Below are 25321 nucleotides of genomic sequence, written 5' to 3' on the forward strand. Positions count from 1 at the left end.
AGGACTAGCGCTTGCCCTCTCAATTTCATGAATCTTTATTAGGTCCTAAGCCCACATCTTTCTTATACAAATTTACCACGAACGTGTCCCCCACCCCCACCCCCCACCCCCCACCCCAACAACCCCCCTCAAAAAAAAAATAAAAGAAAATAAAAGATGATTTACTACGAACGTCCAGTTGTCCACTTAAGCAACTCTAATAACTATATCAACCATCCATATTACTGAATGTTGTGATAGAAAACATCAAAAAGTAAAGACCAGCCAATCATATAATAACAATCCCTATAAATTTTCCAATCAACATGATATTTATCAAGGTTAAAATGAAACAACATACATACGCGGGGCAAGAAATTTGCCGAAATTAATATGAATATAGAATAATGATTTACACATGTACATCAAGAAATCAGTCAATAGGGTGCTTGTCAGCTTGCCGGGAAGTATAGTGTGCGGAAAGCAGAAGCAAAGAAAGGAATGCACTCGCCACAAATATTGCATCAAACCAACGATGATAGAAATCAAATTGAATCTCGCCACCCAAAACATCTGTAATGATCAGCCTGCCACCCAAGTCCCCAGAAAAAACACATTAGGAAAAACAAACTCATATAATCAACTACATGCTTTAACTAATATTAACATTTTCTAGGAATTGTAATCTTTGTAAGCCAGCATCTCCAATTGTTGCAAACACCAAATAACCAATCTTGCACCAAACAACCCACTTTTCTAGCTCCAATGGAGTCTAACATGAGAAGATACATGGTAGCATGTCAAGTTGTACACAAATGATCTGCAAATAAGCTAGGTCATGTCCTTCATTTAAGATGCATGGACATGATCCAGTTAATATAAGATGCTCATAATGGAGTCTAGGCATGTAATTTTGTTGAAGGTGCATGTGAATTAAATTCAAACCAAAGAAAGTTGAAAAAAGGAGATGCCCATAATGGACCTTGGCATGTAATTTTGCTGAACGTGCATGTGGATTAAAATTCAAACCAAAGATATTGGAAAAGGGAAAAAATGTTAAACAGCTAAAACACCGATCAGAATAACGTGCATGGAGTGAGAAGAGGGTCAGGCATGAGTGGAATCACTTCTTTCAGCTTCTTATATTGCGTTCTGCACCGCATGACTTTAAAAGATGTGGAAAAACTTACATTTGAAAAAAGGGAGCTCATGTTTGCACCATCATTAATAGTTCTGAAAAAACCTCTGATACTGAACTGGGTGCAAGGAGGTTAGGACCAGTAAATTGCAATCAACCTTGGACAAATTCTCATAATCCCAATCAGAGTTGAACATGCAAGCCCTAGTTTCGAATTATTCACTTGGAAGAGTCACTCATAATTTTGATAGTCATTTTTCATACTCCCACAATTTGGTCTTGCAGGAGTAACAGTAAATTCAGATGGCGGTGCTTTTCCCAATACAAGCATCACAACAGAAAAGGTAACTTTCAATTGAAATGAAAGCCAAATGACATTCACCTTTCAGATCCCTCTCTCTCTTTCTCTTCCCCTTGCCCAGGAAAGGCAAGATTATGAGGAACAAAAGAACTTAATGGATCCAATAATCAAGGTCCTAGATAGCTGCTTAACGACATTATAAAGCACTTGCCATTGTGTTACAGAGGTTAATGATGTGGACGGGGTGCTCCTGCTACAAAAGGTAATAATGAGTCGACCTTTACTTGCAGTTAGACCTTGTATTGCATCTATCTCATCAGTTGAAGTATACTTTACCAGCAATGACAAAAAAGCAAACAGTAAACGAAGGTCAATTGAGGATGTGCAAAAATGCAAGGCTGTGCTATCTAATTCACATGAGCTAAACAAAACAATCAGAAGGCAAAAGGCTACTAGGTATACAGCAGGACAATCCAATTACCATATTCTGCAGTGAAGATGAAATTCCAGAGCTTGTTAGTAGCACCAACAGTATGCCTAGCAACCTCAGGATCACACTTAAAAGTATTGAATTGAAGAATTAAAAGCTTAAAAATTGTAATCGTGACCTTGTTACACAGTTCAGAAACCATGTCATCACAACATGAAACTAAGGTAAGATTTCTAAATAATAGCAAAATTCATATCCATGAACTGAAAGACTGGAATTGAATCTGGAGTTTCAGATCATAAAAGCTCAATCAAACAACAATATCACAATCCAGCAAAACAAGCTTGTGCTCATACTGCAAACTTTTTATTCCGACCTCTGTCACAAAACAATTGCTCATTCCCTTCCTTAATCAGCTTATTTTGGTCTTGGCTTATTGATCAGCACTGATAGGCTACTTATAACAACTCCATATACAGGTACATCATCTTATATGATTATGGGAAGATCGAATAGAGAAAGCTATCAGATAGCAGTAGTAATGGAACAGAGTATGTAGAAGCATGAACTCTGTACTAGCATCATATTGTCCAAGTATCACATGTAAGAAAGAATATAGAAAAAGGCAAATGAACATGGTTATGCTTATATGTAGACAGTATCTTCAAGGAATGCAGAATATACCTGTATTCATTTGCTAGACTTTTTCTTATTAGAAGGATAGACGATACAAAGTACATTCCCATGATCTCTGATAGGAAAAGGACGACATTTGTAGATGATCCACTACCAACTCTAGAAACTGCAAAGAAAAACTGTATGCAGAAGAATGATGTGAGGTACCATTTAGACTGACCAACAATGGCAGGTCCATAACATTGAATACAGCACTTTCACATTTCTTCCTTCTCATGCTAAATGAAATTCCAGCTTTGTAATAAGTTTAAATGTATTACATTCTTATAATGCTAGAAATGTTAACTAAAATTTTAAATTGGTTATTCTTGAAAAAAAAGTCTAAAATTACATTTGATCATCCAGTTGAAGATTTAATTTACAAAGTTAAGCAAATTAAAGTAAATGTATGAAGAATGTAATAAACAAGGAGAATAATTTTAACAGTAATGGAAGGAACAGTATCTTGTACAAGGACAATGGTGCAGGTTGGTATACGTGACTTGCAAAGGAATGGACATGATAAAAGAAATAACTAATTACCTTCATAAGATTTGTTAAGAAGCCTCGAACAGATATGACAACCAACATTCCAATGAATATCAAAGATACATACTGCAGAAAGAGCACAAAACAAAAGGAAATGAAAAGGTATTCACATAAAATTATCAGAGGAAAAAATCATGAAAAAACATATAAAGCTATAGCTGTAAAATGTTTGTTTTATAAACCATGCACTTCTTTGATTATTCTGCAATGCAAAAACTATTCTTAGAAGTTATATAACTAATAAAAAGTTATTGTTCAAAGATAAAATGAATTATAATGAACACATGAGAAGATTTAGCTCAACGAGTCCTAAAATTGATTGCATGATAGGTGCATGGAATAACAGTTTCCTAGTAAGGCAGATAATAATGATGGCAAGATAGACTGTATACAATTTTAAATACATAGTTATTCAACTATATAATGAATATAAATTCATATAATGGTCTATTAACTCATACATTCTATCAACTGCCTTGGAAAAAAATGATAAGATGGACGTTTTACAACCACCAGACAAACTTATTTGGACCTCATAAAACCTGCACTGACAAGAGACCTCAAAATGGGCATAGCACAAATAGGACCCCCATCTAGAAAGTACAATTGCATGGTACCAACTAAATTTTATTATACAGTATCTTGCAGCATGGGTGTTGCAACAGCAAAATACCTGTGATAGAAGAGCAGCATCAATGCCTATGTCAAAGAACTGCAAGAATATGCTGATTGTCATTGTCACTGGATCAACAGAACCTGACTGCCAAAACAAATGGAGAAGATGAGAACAGTAATATATATCTTATACTAATGTAAACTATTAAAAGTTATTAACATGTATAAAATGCATAGAATTAAGAAGCACAAATATCAAAGCACATAAACCATCACTGCTTACAAGAAACTTTTTCAGATTTTTTCACATAAGAAATCTAAATAATTTATGTAAAAGATCCTTAACGAAAATCATACCTCCTTGAATACCACACTTTGTAGAGACTGCAAAGGAAAATCCAAAGGAAAAAAAAAAAAGCCAATGTTAGAATAATCTCCTTAACATCATGGGGAAATCATCAACTATATATTTTGATGATTCCAGGACTGTAAATACAAAAATTTGAGATGCCATTTGGAGGTCTTCATATTGCTTACAAATGAACAGCAAAGTTACATTCATATAGCAAAAAAGTTGGAGCCATGCTTCTTGCATATATCTGGGTGTGAGAAAAACTCTTTAACTCTCCTCGATTAAGTTCAATTAAATAGTAAGAAATGGATCACGAATAACAGAGTTGATCACTGTGATAGGAAATAATTTTTGATTTTCTTGATAGGAAATAATTTTTGATTTTCTTGGAGCAATTCCGACCCTCGTTATGCAATGATAAAACACACAAATCTATCAGATGATACCTTTATCATTTTGTACACACAGTAGACAGACAAAGCATAGCCTAATAAATTCTGCAGGTGCCCTCTCCATGTCCTAGAATATGCAGCAGCTACCTAAAAAACGTCAAAAAGCATGAAAATCAGAAAGCAGTATATGTAATCATCTATCAGGTAGTTTGAATAACAAAGATACCTAAAATAGCAAAACAATTGAAACATGTAGTAGAACCATACAGCAACATGTCCTTTTTTTGATTTCTGGACCAGTATAATGTAAGAAAAGGACTGAAAACAAAAATTTGCATTGACACTGGTATGCATTTAACAGTTATGTGTCGTATAGCTATCACTATGCAGGATGAAGGTGATTAATAGAAAGAAGTTACAAGAGAATGTTAACCCAAAAAAAAAAAATATATTTTTAGATACAAATACATGCAATTTATGAGGTCATATGTATTCTAACTATATAGAAGACAAACATTAGACGAGAAAAGGAAAGCACATAAGCAGATAAGCAACATATGTTAAACTTCTTTAGAATGGATATAAAATGGGAAACTTTGTAATTCATTTTATGTACTTGTGAGTACAGAATCAAGCTACTGTAGTCAATTTCAAATTATTACCTTCAGGATCTAGAGTGAAAATGAATTCCATATATTTTTATACACTAGACCATACTGAATAATATTATAATGCAGCCTTATTTTCCTGTTTTCAGCAGAAGCCAACTAAACAAACTGAAGGAGCTCAGCTGATCTCTCAACACCAAATTTGTTGCAAGAGACAGTCCATCTTAATTAAGTAGAATAAGAAATGAGGAACTTGAAAGTATTAACTGATGGGGAATAAAAGAGTTCAGTACAGAATTGTTTGTATTTTTTGGAACTTTTATTTGGACAATTTTTGAAATAGATTTTGAAGGCCTATTTTAAGTGAGAAAAAAGTCCTACTTTAGGCATATGTTGGGTTAAAGAAGTGAAAAGCCTGTAGCTGTTTGATTTATAGCTGTTTTAGAAATCCTTCTACATAGAATATCATGGGATTCCAAAATTTTCAATTCCTAAATTTTCCATTGTAGAAATTTTTTTTCAAGATTCGTGTCTTACTTATTACGAATCCTAGTTTACTTGGAAATCATGTAAAATCAAAAAAAAGGGCCTTATGAATGCACATTGGTGATATGGTATGCGATCTGTTTTGAATAAATAAAGAAATTTTTAGGTTAGGTTTGGCCTTTCTTATCTTTTTCTCTCGCCCCCTCTTTCTCTTCTCTCTTCATGATCACTCTGTTGTCATCTGTTATCTATCTTTCGTCTTTCAAACCTCACTTATTTTTATTTCTTGCACAAAAATAAAATCGGTGATCCAAATATTTGTTACTGGACTACTAAGAACCACAACCATTGACAAGGTTTTCCTAGAAACTTGTTCTTTGAGCTTGTACCCCATCTGAAAACCTAAAACAGAAAACCTTTGGCCCTTTTCAATTTTAAAATATTCAAAAATCACCTTTCTACCCTTTCCTAAGACAGGACAACCAAGAGATTTATTGGCTTAAAACCATGTTTAATCTCTTCCCTCAGTCCACCAATGCTTTTTAGTCCAAAGAGGTGGGTGTGTGCGTGTTGGGCGATGGTTGTGGGGGGAAGGGTTTGGTGAAAGAAAGATGGGGAGCCTTAAATATTGACCACCATTACAGGACTTGATACTGGTGTGGAAGTTTGCAGACTTTCCAATCTTTTAATGATTCTTCAGGGTAAGCATTTGTGTATGTCATGATTTATATCTCCATCAAACATCATATAAGATGCTTACCCCATTGTTTTTAGACCAGGACCAAGCCAGACAGAACGCTGAACCAGGAAACCAGCCCTCCGTCCGGTCTCATTAAGATATTAGATTGCATGTTTGTTTTAACTTGGCCTGACTCGAACTGGACAGATATTTTTAAAAGCGGTTTGACTCTAGTTGATTCAAAGAAGGGAAAGGCTCCCATTTCATAAACTCTCCTCTTATGAGAAGTTTGGGAGAGAGAAGCATAGTACCTCTTGTGGCCTCACTCTTCTCCACTCCCTACACCCAACACATTCTCTTTCGCATCTGATCCGCTCTATCTCCTTCTCAAAATCTACATTTTCTCATCATATCCTTGATTAGATTCCTAGAGATTCTTCAGCCCAACACTATCATCTTTTGTCTTGAGATCCAGGGTTTCCACTTCGATTTCCATCACTAGAGTTAGCATTTTCATGGGCTAAGCCCTAATCAAGGAGAGGGAGAAAGGGAGGGGAGAGGGATGGATATCTGTATGTGTGTGTGGAGAGAGAGATGGAGAGAACAGAGAGAGAGAGAGAGAGAGAGAGAGAGAGGAAGAGAGAGAGAACCCACATCATCCCTCCCCAGGGAAGCCATCTGGCTAAGGCAGCTCTATAAAACATATTTACCCTGGAGAATGGCATTGGCACAGCCACTACAAACCAAAATTTCTCCAAGACAGCATCTTCTAATTGAGCCTGACTATTGCTCCTTGTTCTCACGATTTTCTTTACGTTTGATAGATTCATGTTGTATGAAGAATCTGGAGAGCACGATGAAGAGGTTTGCACTTAAGCTCTTGGCCATCAACCCCACCGTCCGTAGTTCTGAACAGTTGCACCAGAGGTTGAACCGTGGAACCAAAGACCCAATCCCTTAACTGGGCCAATTTCTGTTCTGGGTCTGATAACCGTAACCTCCCTCCTCTGCTTCCTCATACTGTTCCTTGCCTGTTTGTAAATATGATAATATGCGCTTAAGAGAAAACACGAATTTGATATGTTGGAAGTCTCTGGCATGAAATTTATGCAACCTGGATAATTTTTGTTATAAGAAGACCAGGTTGAAATACCCAGTACAGATTAAGAAATCAGTCAACTTTTTGCTTCAAGCTTGGGACTTGTTTAATAAACTTATTTATTGTAAGACATCTTTCACTGCCCATAAGTACCAGCAAGGACTGCATGATAATATATTTCCTAATTTACTAGTAAACTTTTGCTGTTGCTGATATTATATCTTTTATTTCAAGGATTATTCAAGGCAATGCAAGCAAATGACACAAAGTGTTCTAACAAAATGAAAGGAATAACAAGCAGATTAAAAGCATTACATTTCCACATGCTATTGACATTTGCTATTATATAAGGAAAATATATATAGACCTTAGCTTGACGAAGTTCATATATCTCAAGGAATAACTGCTTTGAGAGCTCTTCTAAAGCCTGTACCTCTGCTTCCCAACTTTTGATATCTTCAAAACATCCAAAGAAGATTCAGACTTCTTCTATTAAAAGCAAAAATTATGTACAAGAACTTCAGTTATAAGCAGCTTTCAAATGAATGTAAGCAACTTTATGCGCTCAGAATGTAAGAATTGAACTTAAACATCTAATATTCAACCTCATTTACATGCACAAGCAGATATTCATGTGCCCATGTAGAAATATATACCTTTTGTGATAAACGCATTTTAATGCAAGATAAAGCATATTCATTCAATCAAGCAACTTCAGGAAAGGTAATCTAGATTGTTACAAACGCTGCCAATTCCAAAGTTTAATGAAGTATCCTGTGTGGAATATCAAGGCCCATCACAACAAGAAATTGCCTTAGCATCCAAAACAATTGAAAATAAAGGTATCTCATGAACAATTGAAGATACATGCATCTCATGAACAATTAGCACAAAATTCTTTTTAATAAATACCAATGCAATGTTTGGTTCCCAAGAATGAAAAAGAATCAGGGGAATCAGAATTGAATAGAAAAAGAAGACCAGAAATCAGAATCAAAAATTCTCCTTCTATTGTTTGGATATGAATGAAGCAATGCAAGAAGGAATAGCATTTGAATTTCAACATTTAGTTTTACTAGTTATATATTAGAATCTAATCATTTTATAGTAATTTTCAAATGCATCATTAATTTTATTTACCTACTACTTTATATTGTTATTAACTAAATTTTTAGTTTACTCATATTTTATTTCTTAAATTAACATTTTATTTTAATATTAATTATCTCTATTTTTGTACTTTTTACTTTATTTTTTTACATTTTTTAATCTTTATTTAATATTTTTATTTTATCTTTATATTCAACACTATTTAACAATTTATATTTATATTTTATTTTTTCTTTAACATGCATTGCACAATGCCCATTTGCTAGCATATAATACATAATAAACCTTATATTTTATTTTACTTATATACTTTATTTTATATCATAATCATTGATAATTAATTCATATCAAAATATATTGTTTGTTACTATATCATACATATTGTTAATTAGTGCATTACTAAAAAAATATCATTCATTCTCATTTTCAAGGGAATGACCATCCTCCCATGTACGAGCGGCATCACTATTCTTTCAAATGAATGTGATTCCATCCTTTATTGTCATACCAAACATTGAACTAGAGCCAAAGTTGAAACAAATTTAGTGCAATATCAGTTAGTATAGTATTCAAGATAAAAATAAATTGTGACCTCACAGAGATTATCCACTTTGTCAGCTTTAATGATCTAGAGGCTGCTATTATCGTTAAAGCATACCTGATTCTAATAAGCCAACATTTATCGAGCATTCATTGATGCCTAAAGCGAAGCTTGCCAAGTACTAGACAATCCTAGATTGCAACAACATAAATACCTAAGCAGAACATCTATGCAACAAAGCAAAAACCTAGTACAAAAAAGCAAATAATTTCACTTAATTGTTTGTAAAAGCAAAAACCCAGTACAAAGAAGCAAATAATTTCACTTAATTGTTTATAAATATTGTAACCTATATATTCACATCCAGTGATTATAACTATTTTAAACAAGGATTAAAGCCCAGATTCACCCCAGATCAGACCTGTGAGATACCAGGTCTTGGGGCGGGTCCAGGATCTCATTACATGAAAAGCCGAGCCCTTTCTATTGGTGCTGGCCATTACAAGGTTCCAAGTTCTGGCTACAACTGATCAATTCCAATCCAGACCAAATCAAAACTGGCCCCAATTTCGGGTTTCAATCAGTTTCAGCCAAAACGGACCAATTACAACAGAAACTGGTCAGTTTTGGTATAGGTTCCGTAATTCCAGTTAGTGTTGGCCGAGATTAGACTAATGCTTTTCTAGATGTTTATTTTGGCCTTTGCTATCATATTATGATCATTTCTTATTTGTTTAAGTACAATCTGATGTATTTCCAATTATCAATAATCTTGCTTTTCTTTTCATGAGTTAAAATAGGGATCAAATAATAAAAATAAACCTCTGATGGGCCATGGCCTATTTATGTATGTATGTACGTACGTATGTACGTAATACAAGGGCATTTTTGTCATTTAACTGATTCCTCAGATTCATCTCTCTCCTACAATGATTGTCCCACATTTTGCGCATTAATCCACCAATTACCCTCCTCTTCCCTTTTTTCCCTCATGAATAAGCTCCTATAATTTGTCCACTTTTTTATGTCAAAACCAACCATCAAAAATTAATCCATATGTTTATGTTATCTGTTCCAACTAGAACCTTCGAGGTTTTCTTTAACTTTTCTGACATTTCCAACAAATTACACAGCCAAAGAGAAAAAGGAAAATGATAAAGCATACATTAAAAGGAAGCCAAAAACAAAAAGCACACCTTGCTCCTTCTGATCTTCAGCCACAGACCGCACAACTGTCCCAACTATACGCTTTATAAAAGATCTGGCCTTCAAATTCTGCAACAAGTAATGCTTGATGAACAATGGACAAATATGGAACGTTGTATTTGTAATATTCTGCAAGTGGTTCAAATCTCAAGCCATTTGGCACTGATAGGCCTTCAAACATCTTCCTTCTTAACTTCCACTAGAATAACTAAGTAGAATATATTCATTTAGTGCACCATATATCTATAGAATAGAGCTAGACAAAGGCTTCTTACTAAATAAAACCAAAAAGAAAAAAGAAAAGAAAGGAAATTTGAGACATAATTTAGATACTTCAATGGATGTCTTGACCTAAGTTCTTTTACAAGTTGTAGAATGAGTGCAAAGATACTAAGGTAACGATGATTTTAAAAATAAAAAAAGAAAGAAAACGAGAATAGCTATATACAATTCACAATATTCTGTCTTCACGAACCCTTAGTCAGATTATTTAAAATCTAAGATAATATCTTCATTGTTTCAATCTTATTCTTTTAACCCTTGTTCCTCTCCCCTAGAAGTTGTTTTTTCCATTCATTAAGAGTATGACTCCACACAATCTTGCAACCAATATCCATATTTCCTTTTGCCCTCTTTGGGCATGTATTATTTCCAAAATTCAAGGATTATAGATTAAACAATCATCTCACCACTCTATTGAGCCTCTCAAACTCAATTAATCACATTTAGACAGAATGACAACCTAAGACATTAATTATTAGCCATCACAATCACTTTTCACTCTCATTACCGTCCATGAGTGATCTTCTTCTATCAAAAGCATTTTCGTAGTCATAAATCCAACAATGAATTGGCTAGTTTTCCCCTTCCACATACCTCTTTACCAGCAACATCACTAATCTTACAATATTCACAAAATTAAGACATTAGGTTTGTTAAATACTCTCCATATGGATTTGAAGATACCTCCATAAAGATCAATGAAAGCAAAAGGACCAAACCAAGGTTTTAAATACCAATGCTAGGGCTGGAACACATTTTTCACCAGAACAGTGCAATGCAGTCCATCCCATATCAAGACATGGTACGGGGATTTGTACCAATCCCATATCTAGATGCCCAAACACTTTTTTTTTTTAAAAAAAACTTTTTCAAGTTCTTTTTTGTTTCTCTGCATGATAAGGGTACTGGGGAGACTTTGTTTAGTACTTTTAGTGTTTAAATTGTTTTTCAATGGATATGCGAAAAATGACAACATATATGAAATTCAAGTCAACTGAGAAAAATTGGCATGAATTCCCCTACTTTTTCTGGTTTTTGCCAATTGTTGGCCCAAAAAATTAAGGGTGCAGGAGAAGGAAGAACCTCACTAGATCCAAAGGTCCTTTCCTCCATCCTGCAGGCGTCATCTCCTTGCCAAGAACCTCCACTCTCCTGTTGCTTCCCTTCTTTCTCTCCTCTCATCTCCCTCTTTTACTCGCGGCTTGGGCACAAGGAGAGCATTAGCCTCTCAGACATGCCTACAGGCATCCTGGGACACCCTACTAGCAACCACCTTGTCCCCCCACCACCCCACATTTTTTCCAAAAAAATGCAGATCCTTCGAGACAGCCATGGGACCAATCAGACTGGTTTAGATACCAGACAGTACCAAGCCATTTCACTAGGAAGCATAACCCATGCATCCATTGGATGAACCATGGTCAATACCAACTGGTACAGGCTGACATCAGCTGGTACTGACCTGACCCAGCCAGAACACCCTGATCTAACATGTTTCAGTGACCAAGGGTGTCCAGGTGCTGGTTTTTGGCAGGAACATTACAGTACCAGTTGTTCTGACCCATTCCGACAGTATTTAAGACCATGGATAGAAAGATATGAGATAAAAAATGGCCAACAAACAGTCTGTTGAATTGAAAAAAAAAAGGGGGGGGGGGGGGTAAGTATCATAGACTTTTTAGTTGCCAAGTGCATGAGGTATTCATCAACTATGTAAGATTTATATATCAGGTGAGTGAGATGACACAAGTACGCACATGATGAAAGAAATAACACCTTTCTTCATAAAACTGAAAAGTCCCAAGAATACTTCATCTTTTAAACGTGGATTGTTCGGGATCAGATTGATAGCCTTGGCCATCAAATGCATCCATTGCTTGCAAGGAGGCACAGATCAAGTATGACGTATGTACAGGGAGAGAGAAGGCCTTTTAAGGAAACAAAAGTTACATAATTTTAGCTGCTATACAAGTGCCAAGCATCCTACAGGACCTATGCATAAATATAATAAAAGGGAATTACATAATCTAGACCAACATATTATAAGTGAGAGAATGAACCTAACAAAAAAATGGCATCATTTTTCCTATTTTTATATAAAGAATCTAACTTTTGGCAGGATATACAGTAAAAGGTGATGACCTAGAAATTATGAAGGCATAATGCTTTTACAATGAAATTTCATCAGCATCAAAGATTGGTGATATTATATGATGCACAGAATCTGCAGTCTAGGGACTGTAAAATGATTTTCTGTTTTTAAAAAAGTAGGAGCATCTATGCTGTGGCGCAGAAAAATACGTATGAAATATCAAACTTCTTCATTGCCTAAATTGGCAGTGGTTATGAGACGAGAAGCAGACCTCTAAAAAGAGCTTAAAGGTACAGCATACTTAGGATGTGGGTGCAAGAGTGAGAGTTTCAAGGTTATTAATTGACTGTAAGACCCAAATTCAAAGATCCCAGCTAATGAGCTTAAGACCATATGAATATACTGATTGCATTTGTCAAGTTGATGAAGTTCAACTCCAGCTAGCCAAGCAACATGTTAGTTGTTCAAAAGCAACAGAAAGAAGAAACAACTTAGAGGAAAAGTACCTCTTCTGATCCCTGAAGCCTCTCCATCTCCATTTGGGACAAAATGATTTTCTTTTTCTTTGCTATACATGTCTCTATCGATTGCATCAGTTGTCTCTCCAGGGCTTTAATATCTGATTCCTCAATCTCCCTAGAAAATTTCAGGCAAAAAAGCTAAAATTGAATAATCATTTTTAGAAAAAGAAAATTACCAAATTCTAACTTTGTGCCACAAATGCATTTAAGATATCAAGAAATGTGATCTCTATATTTGATGCCACTAAACTCTATTCTTTTTTACCACGTATTATGTAATAGGAGTTTAAAATGCAAAGCACATGAAACTATATAACAAAAACATGAAAATCTTGAGTACTAAGATGCTTGATACCTCTGTTAAAAAATAAACCTATAAAACTATCCTTGATAAAAATCAGTTTCTATCATCCTTTGGTTGCCTTTCAGCACAGAACCAAATTCCCCTTTCCTTAATATCATATACCAAATCTTTGTTGCATACATTCAAACCACCTTAATAAGTTCTTTATTAATTCTGTTAAATTTGTTTTGTGTTTTATGCATCCTTCAAATATCATTCATCAGGCTATCGTTCATGGCCTTACCATATACCATCTCACCATCAGGATATTCTTTACTCACTTTGCTACCAACCATTTTATGAACCATACAATCTCATGGGATCCTTTTTCTTTGGTTAATGGCCCTTAATTACTATCAATTCACTTTCACATCTAAATGCATGTGTCCATCACAATATCTCCCAGAACAACCCCTTGCATTGTCAACCTTGCTCAATGAGATATTCATATATGTTTTCCATTCTTTCATATAACAAATCCATCATAATCATAATCATCTAGCCTTTTAATTAGCTGGGGTTAGCTTCATGGATCCTCATGAGCCAAGTATTCCTATCTAGGGCCACCTCTGATGTTATTCCAAGTTCCTCTATATCCTTCCACACAACTACATCCATGTTAAGGCTGTGAGCTTAACATGGATATTCTTTCAGATAATAGATCCTTAATGAAATCAATAATACTAATATCCTTTGTTTGAAATTCCGACAAAAGTCTTTTTTAATTCCACAAAATTGTGTTCTATATACCGCATTTTAGTTTTTCTAATTTGTAGACCATTTAGCTCTCCAAGCTTTCCTTCATAACTGCAAGTTCTCAATCAACTCTATTCTCATTAAATCATAGAACATCCAGCCACCATCTATGATGTGTTAATGAAAACGAGCTTTGAGCTGATATTTGTGTAACCCCTCATGACTCAGAAACTTCTCAAGCCACATCTTCTAGCATCAGTTGTTCCATTCTTTGTTAACCAAGATCAATCTAGCACCTAAGTACACCTTTCTTTCCAAAACACACCAAACCAGCCTTTTATGGTGATCTAACATCAGTCTTCTACAAGTTGACATAAAATAAATATGTGCAGACTATTTTATTTTTGTATATATTTCCAACAGTTGCCAAAGCAAGAAAATAGTCTCCAAGATTAATGTTCTTGGAATAAACCTAAATCAACGCTTTGAAAATACTTTCATTCTCTTGATCTTTGTTCTATGATCTCCTCTCCCATGATTTGTAGTTTGTCTCAAATATTTCACTCCATGATGATTGTGCATACATCACATAGGCTCTTACAACTAGGTGCCACAAAACTTAATTACCAATGAGTGCCCTTATTTTCATAAAACTAATAGCATGGGCTAGTTAACAAAATTAGACTGGTGCTTTTTTGCATTTTCAATGCTCTCAACTTCCACTGTATGAAATTCATTAACTATTGCTCTTATACTTAGATCTTACACCTTTCTCTTTGGCTTCTTAAAAGCAGCCATGATTCATATTCCATCCAATCATAGAGTCCATTAGTACACCAAAACATCAAGATAATCCCAGTACTTGTAAGAATTCCTAAAGACATACTGAGTCTTTGTGGGCAAGCTTTTCTAAACTTGCTCCATGTGATGCAGTATTTATTGCAACTCAACGCCATTGTAGCTTTTGCTTGTGGAAGTCACAGTAGCAAACAATATCACACTTGTCAATAAAACATTTCATTGTGTTATGAAACTTAATCCAAGCATCCTAGCCAACCCTAGCCCATTTCTGACCTAAATTGTCTAAGTTGTGGTATCCCATTTTTGGGAAGCCCAAACAGACCCTACATTAAATCACACTACGAAGGAATTATTAAAATAACATCAAGCTAATTGCACATTAAGCTTCATCTTTTACCACCAATCAAACCTTCATATTTGCCATTCAAGTTTGGATCCAGCATTGCAATATTCAAATTTAGACCAAAAACATAAGAAATGGACAAAGCTATATGAAAAATTAGGAAGGTTAATTAAAAGCATGTCAATAAGATAATACCATTTAATAGAACCATATATAACATTAAATGGTTCACAAATTATTTCCAGTACAAATAAGATTTTCCTAAAAGTCACATAAATTCAGAAAAATAATGTCATTAATTTTTTAAACAAGATTAAAAAATTAGATGGAAATATCTGGAAGTCTATTTTTTTTAATAAATCACATAAATAACAATGAGTGCAGTTGTTCATCATGACATCAAACCAACATTCGCCGAACCGTACCGACGGAAAACCGGTTCAGTTCCAGTGTACAAAACGGCACAGCGGCCGTCTTCAAGGGAGGGAGAAGAAAGAGAGGGGGGGAGGAGAGGGAGAGGAAGGGCCTCCGGCGGCCACCGAAGGCCATCCGAGCTCTTGCCAAGCTTGATAAGGGCGGAAGAAGGAAAGGAGAAAGAGGGGGAGGTTCTTACCGAGTGTCTGAAGGCTGTCGGAGGCCTACAGATAGACAGCAATGCCGCCACGACGTCTCCAACGGCCGGCAAGGTTGCACTGAGGGGCCTAAGGGAGGCTGAGACTGGTTGCCGACTTCAATCAAAATTATTAAAAAAAAAAAATGAAACAGGGGTGAACCTCTATTTCGCATCGGCCCTCCAGCCTCGACCGCCCTAAGGTGGCCTTTGGCACCTCTCTTCCCCTCCATCTCCTCTCCCACCTTCTCTCTCTCTCTCTCTCTTCCTCTCTTTCTTCTCCCTCTCCCCTTCTCTGCTTTATCGGTTCGACCCAGCACGAACCGATACAGACCCATACCGAACCATACCACCGATCGACACGAAGTTCGGTTTCGATTCGATGGTCCTTGCATCAAACTGTTAAAGATATTATCAATCTCTAATTCTTTTCATTTACATCAAAATATCAAAACTAAAATCAGGGGAGAAGTATGGATATTGTTTTTATAAAAAGAAATGTTGATGAAAAACATCTGGAATAAATTGAATTTTTCTAATAAATGGCATAAATAACAATGAGAAGCAGTGGTCCACCATTACATCAGATGTCACACACGATGCTGCACATCCCTTCTCAAAGTGCATATAATTTTGTATGATCTTTTCAGTTTTTCAGGGGCATAACAGGTACGCGTTTAATTTTGACAAGAACACCAAGTCATGCTAGAGCAAAGACACTTTATACATTAAGAAAACTGTACTTATTGAATCAGAAAGGGCAGAGTTTTAGAATGATTAGAAATGAATCGATAAAAGCACTAGAAAATGAAGTGTGTCCTTCCTGTCCAAGGAAACCACTGATGGTGAACATCTAAGAAGCATAAGAAGAAAATTATAGTAACTATTACTATAGATAGTTTGATAATCCAAAATCCATGATAATGAATCAGAGAAAGTTTAGAGCCATACTAAACTACTAGAACAGTCAACCAATTATCCAAACTTTAATAAATTTATAAAAGATTGTTGCATGTAATCTTAATTTAAGAATGGAAGAAGGGGCTTGTTCCAAAAAAAAAATTCCTCCAGAAGCTTTTTTTCATGAATAATGAGAAATACAATCACAAATAGTCACCTGATGAATAGGGAAAGATAACTGTAAGGCAGATTCACAGCTCCAAAGCCAGATAACACAGCCATGACGGTCACGCCTATTACACCAATTCTGCTAACTAACTGAGGCATTGTGAAGAATCCTAGAAAGAGAATTAAGTCAGACTGCATAAATTCATGTAAAACTAAATCTATTATCAACATTAGCATAGAGAATGAATTATATGAGACATCAAGAGCAATAGAATGTTGCAACTGAATTTCTTTCTTTATATATGCTTGTGAACAAGGATCACCGACTCGGACTCGAACCCTGTGTCGGCCTGCCGGTGATTCGAGTCGGTACATCCCTGTATCAGGCCTGAACCGACACAAAAATGAGAGATGAACTAGGGAGGAAAAGAGAGAGAAAGAGAGAGCTAGGGAGGGAGGGAAGGAACGGGAGCCAACGGAGATGCCTACAGAGGCCACCAGAGGACCGCAGAGGCCGCTAGAGGGCCTCCAAGGACTCCCAGGTTCCACGATCCTCCGCAAAAGAAAGTGAGAAGAGACAGAGAGGAGAAGGGACAGGAAAAGAGGGAGGAGAAGGCACCAGGGAGGCCGCCAGAGAGCCGCCAGGTGACCACCATGGCCATCGAGCGGTCCAAAACCCCCCACAGCCACCGCAAGTTCGAAACAAGGACTTCATCCTTGTTTCATCAGATTTCTAAAAAATCCGACATACAACAAAGCACCCGTTTCGAACCCACAGCAGCCGCGAGGGATTTTGGGCCGCTCGGCAACCACGACGACCCTCCGACGGCCTCCCCGCCACCTTCTCCTCCCTCCTCTCCCTTCCCTTCCCTTCCCCTCTCTCTCTATCTCTCTCTTCTTAATTTCTCTCGTGAAGGACCAGAAAGAACCGGAGTCTCGACGGCCCTCCAACAGCCTCGACGGGCCACCGCCGGCCTTCCCCTCTCCTTCCCCCCTCCTCTCTCTCTCTCTCCCCCCCCTCTCTTTCCTTCTCCATCCCTCTGTTTTCAATGGCATTCCGAATTGGACGCTCGAACCGCACTGGTTAGCCATCGATACACTTCGATACACCCCGAACCGTCCAATTCGGCGAACCATGCTTGTGAATATTGTGTAAATAAAACTAAAGACTGATAATAAGATGCCGTACAAAATAGATGCTTCAAAAGGAAATATTGGAGGATCCAAAGATTGTAAGGTTAGTCATATCAAGAAGAGGAATTGGCTACAGCCAGCAAAGCTGACAAAATGCATGATGCAGTTAGACGTTGCCATGATTGCTGTGGCAATGTTTAGAATCCAGAGGCAACAATTGTATTAGCATATCCCAGCTTATTGATTCACATGGAACCAAGCATGCATTGTTAATACCTTCACCTAGAATGCATTATGATAAAGATGTAACTACAATATCATATAACCATGCACAGAGATGCCCAAATCTAGAGGCCAAACAGACTAGCCCATCAAAGCACAGCCCTGTTAAAAGCTTCGAATAAATTTTTACGCTCAACAGGTTAAACAATGCTAAAACCTTGTATATCAAATATTTATTGTAAAGCACCTAGATTGTTATTTTAATGATGGTGGTGCAAAGGATATTTATGGAGGTTGGAATGTCAGGACTCCAGGAATGCAAGCTACAACAAATGTCATGGCCAAGTCCAGTGGGCAATGTTATGAGCCCCATTACTCCTAGCAAACTAAGCTCAGTATACTAGACCAATAAACTGAAATCCATGACGGAGAGAACAGGTTTTAATCAGACAGCCTAACAGATGTGATCAAAAAAAATATCTGTCAAACCTTTTTCTGGTGAAGGCATTGGAAAGTGGATTCCCAATCGCCAAAAAGCATAAAGAAATGCCAGTAAGAATAAGAATGCTCCAAATGCAGCTCGTTCTTTCCTCACTCCTGCAATCAGAAAGGTACTTTGTTCAATTACTTCATCTACTCAATAACAAAATAACATAAGCAGTCAAGAAATATTTGAAGACCCTCTATATTCTTTCAACCCACTGAAGAGATAGCCTTGCACTTGAAAGGCATGCATGGCAAAATATGGTGCTAAGCACATCAAAATTACAATAATGATTAACTCAAAACATACAACTCTTAAGTAGGATAACGAGTCTAATATTATACGAAACAAGCACAACAAAGAAAAACCTATGTGGCAAACAGTTTATTAACTCTTTTGGCATTTGCAAGTTTCTCACTTTGTTCAACATGAAATCTGCCAAGCAACTTATGATGAGAGATTTCTGTAGGACCTCTTGGAGGTCAACTTTAATTATCTCCTAGTTTATAGAAAGGAGAACCTCCTCAATGAAAAATCTTATTTTCATTTTTTCAATCAATTATAAGAAAGAAAAAACCATGATAATAATATATGCATAGAGAGGGGAAGGGCTGGATTTAAACAATATTTCCTTCTCACAATCTTGTTTTACAAAAGAAAAAACATAGAAAAAAGGTAAATATTTTTATTTTACATCTACAAGACTTTGAAATGGGCTACATCACACAACTAAACCTAGCAAGTCATCAAACACAGATTTGGATGTTAAGCTGCTCCTACACCTTGATGTCAAAACATTCATACCGAAGATTCCTCATGAAAGACAAACTGGTATACATGTATGATATTTTTTGTTTTCACAAGCCCTGGGATTTTTTTACAATAATATTATCTATGGTTTGGCTGTACATCAAAGAATTGCAACCTAGCAAATTATATCTGGCACTCTACTCTCCATGTGTTTTTCATAACACAGCCTCGTTCATATCCAAGATCACTAGAACCACCATGTTGCCCTGACATCGATTTTATTTCAAAGACAAATTTGCTTAGTATTTTAGCTTAGACATGAAAAAAAGGAAAAAAAAAGGTCCTCTTCTGAATGTAAATGACAGCAATATCAAGGCGAATACCTCTGCTCAAATGCTCTCAGAATTTATAATTTTATACCAAATTAACTCTTCAAACTAATTTTTCTTAGAACGAGCACAAAGATGAGGAATGAAAGAACTAACGCACTGTTTCACTGCAAGATGACTCTGGGTTAGGCACGTGCTATCCTATTAACTTGCCAAAAGGTTGTTTCAACCGACAAAGAGCAAGATGACAAGTTTAATTTAACCCTCCAAAATGGGGGGATAAAGTTAACCTGTGGAGCTCCCCCCACCCCCACCAAAAAAAAAAAAAAACTCACTTTCTTTTACACATTTTTCCTCACCTTGTCCCACTATCCCCCAAACTCCAACCAAAAGCTACTTTGTTTTAACCTGGGGATAAGGGAATCATGCAAGGTTTGTGGGATTTAAGGTTAGCTAACCGAAGGTTTTCTGCCTGACAACCAAAATTTTACACTAGATGCAAAAATAGGGCTGATATTGGCATTTTTAAGTTTGATATTTGTGATTCAGAATGAAGCAATTTTCACATTAAACTCTTTATTTCCTGCATAAAATAGGAAGTGCATAAGCTGATGCACTCTACTTCAGTTTTAGAATTTCAACTCATATCCACGTCATAAATGGAAGGTTGTAATTGGATAGTATTAAGCATTGATTAGACATGCTTTCATAAACTTAGCCCAATGTTCCTTTGGGTTCGTTAAGGCATGGTTTGTAACTTGTAAAATGCATGATTTTACAAGGCAACACAAGCCTGACCTTAGTGCAAGCAAGGTATAGAGCAGGGGGTAAACTCATGCAGACCAAATGTCAACCAAAATGAGACCTTATGATTGATCAAGATAAGGTAAGCCAAAATTGCTTGTAAGCTCAATATGGGCATTCGAAGGATGCAAAGCAATTAATGCATCAACTAAACAATAGAACAACCAAGAAAGTTTGACATTGGCGCATATAGTCCGCTTAAAGGCCAAAGCAATCATCAATGAAACAGGCATAGGCATAGGCATAGGCAGCCCGAGTTTGCTGAATGAGGTCTCTTGTGTCGTTTTCTTGGTTTAAGTCACATGCCTTTAGATAATGGCAGCTGACTTAAAAGGAATCATTCTATCACATTCAACTCACCTAGTCCAAGAAATCCAATCAACAAAATCTCGTGATGCCATTTGGGATTAAATAATATATAGGTTTAGTTAGTTGGGTCTTAGGAGTCCTATACTTTAATACTTCTTGCAGACCATTAGGTATGTCTCAACTTTCTTGTGATTTTTCGGAGGCTTTTTCCCTAGTATGGTTATGAGTCCTATCTTGAGCAGGAATATTATTTATATGCCCTACTTTAAGAGTAGGTTTCTTTATAAATGTTTCGAAGCCATTAAGTTTGTTGTTTGAGGTGAATTCAAGGGCTTCTATTGGGCTGTATTGAGTTTATTTTAGCAAGTCTTCAGGTATTATTTTCGCAAGGAAACTGCAAGAAATAGCCATCATTCTCCTAGGAGTCCTATTTTGGACATTAGGGCAGCCTCCCAATACAAAAAGAGAGGAATTTGCTGTCACTTGATTCGATGTTACAGAAACTAATAATATTCTCTGTTTTTCTTATTCTCCTAACATCCATCTTCTTTCTGATGGATCCTTGTCAACCACGGGCTGATTTATAGCCTACTGGAGCATTTTTGTAACCTTGGAATGAGATTACTCTTTCAAAGAATAATGACACCCTGGCTCAATACATTTTTTTAAAAGTAGCCTGTGCACTGAACCAGAGCCTTACATCCTGTCGTCACTTAAATAGAATTTTTCCCTAGTGGGGAACTGGAACAAAACAAGAAATGTGACAAGTGAAGTCAAGCTATAGAAGAAAGCTTCTTCCGGTTCAGCAACAAGGGCAGGTCCAGACTCATCAATTGCACCAAGTCTGGAAGAAAGCTTCTCCCAGACTTGCAAAATACCAAGAAAATCAGATCTGGAATATATTTTATGACATAGGTGTTTATAAGGAGGTACAATCAACGATGTCGATACACCATTCCGTAAGAAGATTAAAGTCTGAATCAAAAAACAAAGAAAATTAGTGCTATCATCCTTCGAATTTCAATTCTAAACTGAAACATCTTGCTATAATTCACTTTAATGGTCTTCTTTCTCACTTCATTATCTCCAAGCATTTTATCTAGTTTGATGTTCATCTCACATCCCTCTTGGCTTCCACTTTTGTAAGCAACTTGCTAAGTCATCATATATTTTGTCCTTCTAGTCATCCCAAAGCAGTGTTGTTTATATGTTATAGAATATGTATTCTTTAATTTAAGATTTTAGTTAAGACTCGAGCCTCCTATAATTGCTCTTGACTACAAAGTTCCTCTATGGAGACAAGACTTACAGAAATAGGCAACTTGAAGTAATGTAGTGTACTACTGTTCCTTTAAGGAAGTAGATGCTTACCTAAGAGAAAGATTTTGTCTCTGGACTGGAAGTTTAGTCCAGATCAATTGTCTATAAATTAATGGAGGAATGGGAGCTAAGCAATAAAGCAGCCAGCTGCCCAGCTCCCTACATTTTTGTTTCTTATTTTGGAGATGAGAAAGAACATCAGAACCACCCCTTTAGAACATCTCACTTTTGAACAAGACCTATAACCTGAAAGTAACTGTGTCGGAACTACATTTGGAGGACAGAAACTACTTCTCATGTCAAATCTCAAGTGAATAGTCCATATTTCTACTCAAGGTCATGGTCTCCAAATTACATGTTCTTTTTAATGCCATTTATTGGTCACATTGCAGCAAAATAAAACCTATTTACCTGACGTGTGAGTTGCAATGCATCTTTGTCCTTCTATATACACCCAATTAATGGAGCTCAACTCCCACAAAGCATGGTCAACTACCACTTGTAAATGCCCTCATTTTTTCCATGGACCAATAAGAATTATATTTTCCAACTAAAAATTAATATTATTAGTGGCTCTTGAACGTAAAAAACAAAATATAGTGAAGGAGAATGCAGATCAACCACATTTCTGCCAGGTGGACACCATTTTCTCAAAGCAGTCGGCACTAGTCATGGGCCAGTATCATCAAGAGATGGTCAGCCATGTCATTTTTGTAGGTTTCTTTCCATGGTCAAGGTGCAAATTGACTCTCAAACTCAGGATGTATCCTTCCCAAAAGTTTATTTAGACAAAGGCCTAGCACAATAATCTCACCCTTGTAAGGGTTTACAAATAAGATACTGCTACCGAAGAATCATTGCTTCATCTTGTGATTAATTGGTTTGCATTGCTTTAGTGCTTTGTAAGTTTCACTTGTCATCCTCTCCATCTACCTTTAGGCATTTATAATGCAGATAACAATTGTTATTATCTCAAAAGGCATGCATGTTGAAGAAACCAACTGTCCTTCTTGCTGAGTTGAATTCTAGCCATTTATGCCAATGTCATAGAATTATTTGGTGATACCAGGCAACTAGCAGTTTAGAAGTTTGTTATTACTGAGATCACGGCAGATTTAACATCAGCCTCTGGCAAATAAATAAGACTGTGCTTATGGATCTCCAAATCAATTAGATAACAATGGCTTCTCCACAATCATCTGTCATTTCACTTCTATTACAACACTGGGAATGTCCAGTCACTAAGCCTTCAAAAGACAGCTAAGAAGGTCTATCTTTCAGAGAGATACATGCAAACAATTAAGATATTAGATACAAGCTCATAGCGTTTGCAAAAAATACAACTGCAAAGGTTTATCATTCTGAGAAGCAAGCATGAGCAGCTAAGCAAAAGTTAAAGCTGATTTCAGCTTAAAGAATCATTAATAGGGGAAAAAGGGTGATATGGAAATTAAGAAGTGCCAGAGAAAAACATACCGCTGTTACCAAGCATCAAAAAGCAATGGTAATATGGCAATATGAACACTAACAACATTATCAAACAGAACAGGTCAATTTTCCAGTTCAGCCATCTAGCCCTGCAATCAAAAACACCAACTTTTTTATTAATCACCAGAATTAACAACTTCAATCTAAAGGCAGTTGCTTCAAGTACAAAACTTAGTTATCCCCAAGCGCTACCCGTCAAATTTACAATTCAACCCATAAAAACTACAAATATCAATCAAATACCAAAAACTCGAATAGCAAATTTATATCACTAATACAAACCCAGATCAACCCCAACACATTTCCAAACCCCTCAGTCTAAAGTAGATCAACTAGTCTTCTAAACAGAGAGCTCCAAGAAGGCAGGAAACTGTCACTACTCACAAGCACGACTCCCAATTCAAAGGAGAATCCCAGTAAGAAGTACTGAGAAAATGGACCCCAAGACCAAATCTTTAACAATTGAACTCCCTGATCTCCCCACATTTGAACCAAACCCTAGAATGAAGAAACGAAGCCCCACAGTTCCAACACTAAAGAGAAAAACCCTAGCATTTATTTTTAATTAGATCGAAAGGAAGAAGGGGGAAGCAATCGAGAGCATACTCTTTGGAGAGGACAGGGAGGATCTCGAAGAGGACGAGCTGGAAGAGGTTGCAGGAGAAGGCGAAGACGAGGCTGAAGAGGATCTGGACGAGGGCCCGTTTCTCCTCGTACTCCTTGTACAGCCTTCGGTTGAGGAACCACAGCCCCGCCCACCCGAGGAGGCCCAGCGATCCCAGCACCACCGTCCCCTCGTAGATCTTCCAACCCCACCCCATCACCGCCGCCGGCCGCCGGCCGCCGCTCCCGTCTCTCTCTTTCTCCCCCACACACTCTCTTCTCTCTTGGATCTACCGATCTCCACTGCTGACCCGTAAGGAGCCTTTTTAGTTTGTTTCCACTTTTGTGTCCTTAGATTTTTCAAGAGGCTTCCGCTTTTCGGTTTTTCATGCCTTTCATTTCTGGAGGTGAGACTGGTGAGGAGTCGGCTTCTCCGCTGTCGGTGATAAAGAATGCCGGTGCTTCTTGCGGGATCCCATCGGATCTGGGGTTCAGTGAACACAAACCCAGACTCATTCCATTGCACTATGTGGTTGGATTAGGACTGCAATAGGATATGGCTTGGAATTCAGTGTATCCATATTTAAATTTATTTTATTTAATAAATATATATATTAGTTGGATGTAAAAAAATATATTTATATTATTTTTAACGGATATAAATATAAATCAGACCTCATCTATATAAATATGGATATAAATTAAATAATTAAATTTTATAATCATAAAATTAAATATATTATTAAATAAATAATAAATTAAATTAATAGTATTATTCATGTTACAGTAGAAATTCATCTTGGGCTTGATTGGTTGGAGTCGAACGACGGTTGCAAGTCGGTGACAACAAGACGTTGGCGGTCAAAATCTGTAAGATAAGTTCCGACCGAAGTTGGCTCTGACAGAGACCAACGCTTAGGAAGATAAGTATTTTTATACCTTGACAGTCCTCTATGCATCTC

The 25321-nt window shown here is 36.6% G+C and overlaps 1 protein-coding gene across 1 annotated transcript; it reads right to left on the reverse strand.

Annotated features, from left to right (window-relative positions):
- Nucleotides 1–239: 239 nt before the first annotated feature.
- LOC105042516 (GPCR-type G protein COLD1) lies at nucleotides 240–24781 on the reverse strand. The gene is made up of 13 exons (XM_010919772.4): nucleotides 24363–24781; nucleotides 23745–23845; nucleotides 18762–18869; nucleotides 16966–17086; nucleotides 13041–13170; nucleotides 10151–10229; nucleotides 7671–7759; nucleotides 4486–4578; nucleotides 4045–4071; nucleotides 3746–3832; nucleotides 3067–3138; nucleotides 2533–2663; nucleotides 240–566 (listed from the first exon to the last, which is right to left on the reverse strand). Exons 1-13 carry the CDS (start codon nucleotides 24575–24577, stop codon nucleotides 413–415), a joined length of 1407 nt encoding a protein of 468 aa, XP_010918074.1. The 5' UTR covers nucleotides 24578–24781; the 3' UTR covers nucleotides 240–412.
- Between the last annotated feature and the right edge of the window lie 540 nt (nucleotides 24782–25321).

The sequence above is a fragment of the Elaeis guineensis genome, chromosome 4 (assembly GCF_000442705.2).
Source record: "Elaeis guineensis isolate ETL-2024a chromosome 4, EG11, whole genome shotgun sequence".
NCBI classification, from domain to species: Eukaryota; Viridiplantae; Streptophyta; class Magnoliopsida; order Arecales; family Arecaceae; genus Elaeis; species Elaeis guineensis.

Coding starts and splice junctions, on each gene's coding strand:
- LOC105042516 (XM_010919772.4), bottom strand. CDS start 24,577: ATGGGGTGGGGTTGGAAGATCTACGAGGGGACGGTGGTGCTGGGATCG. Junction 7,760..10,150: donor TGAAGATCAGAAGGAGCAAG/GTGTGCTTTTTG, acceptor GATGTTTTGAAG/ATATCAAAAGTTGGGAAGCA. Junction 4,072..4,485: donor GTGTGTACAAAATGATAAAG/GTATCATCTGAT, acceptor TTTCCTTTGCAG/TCTCTACAAAGTGTGGTATT.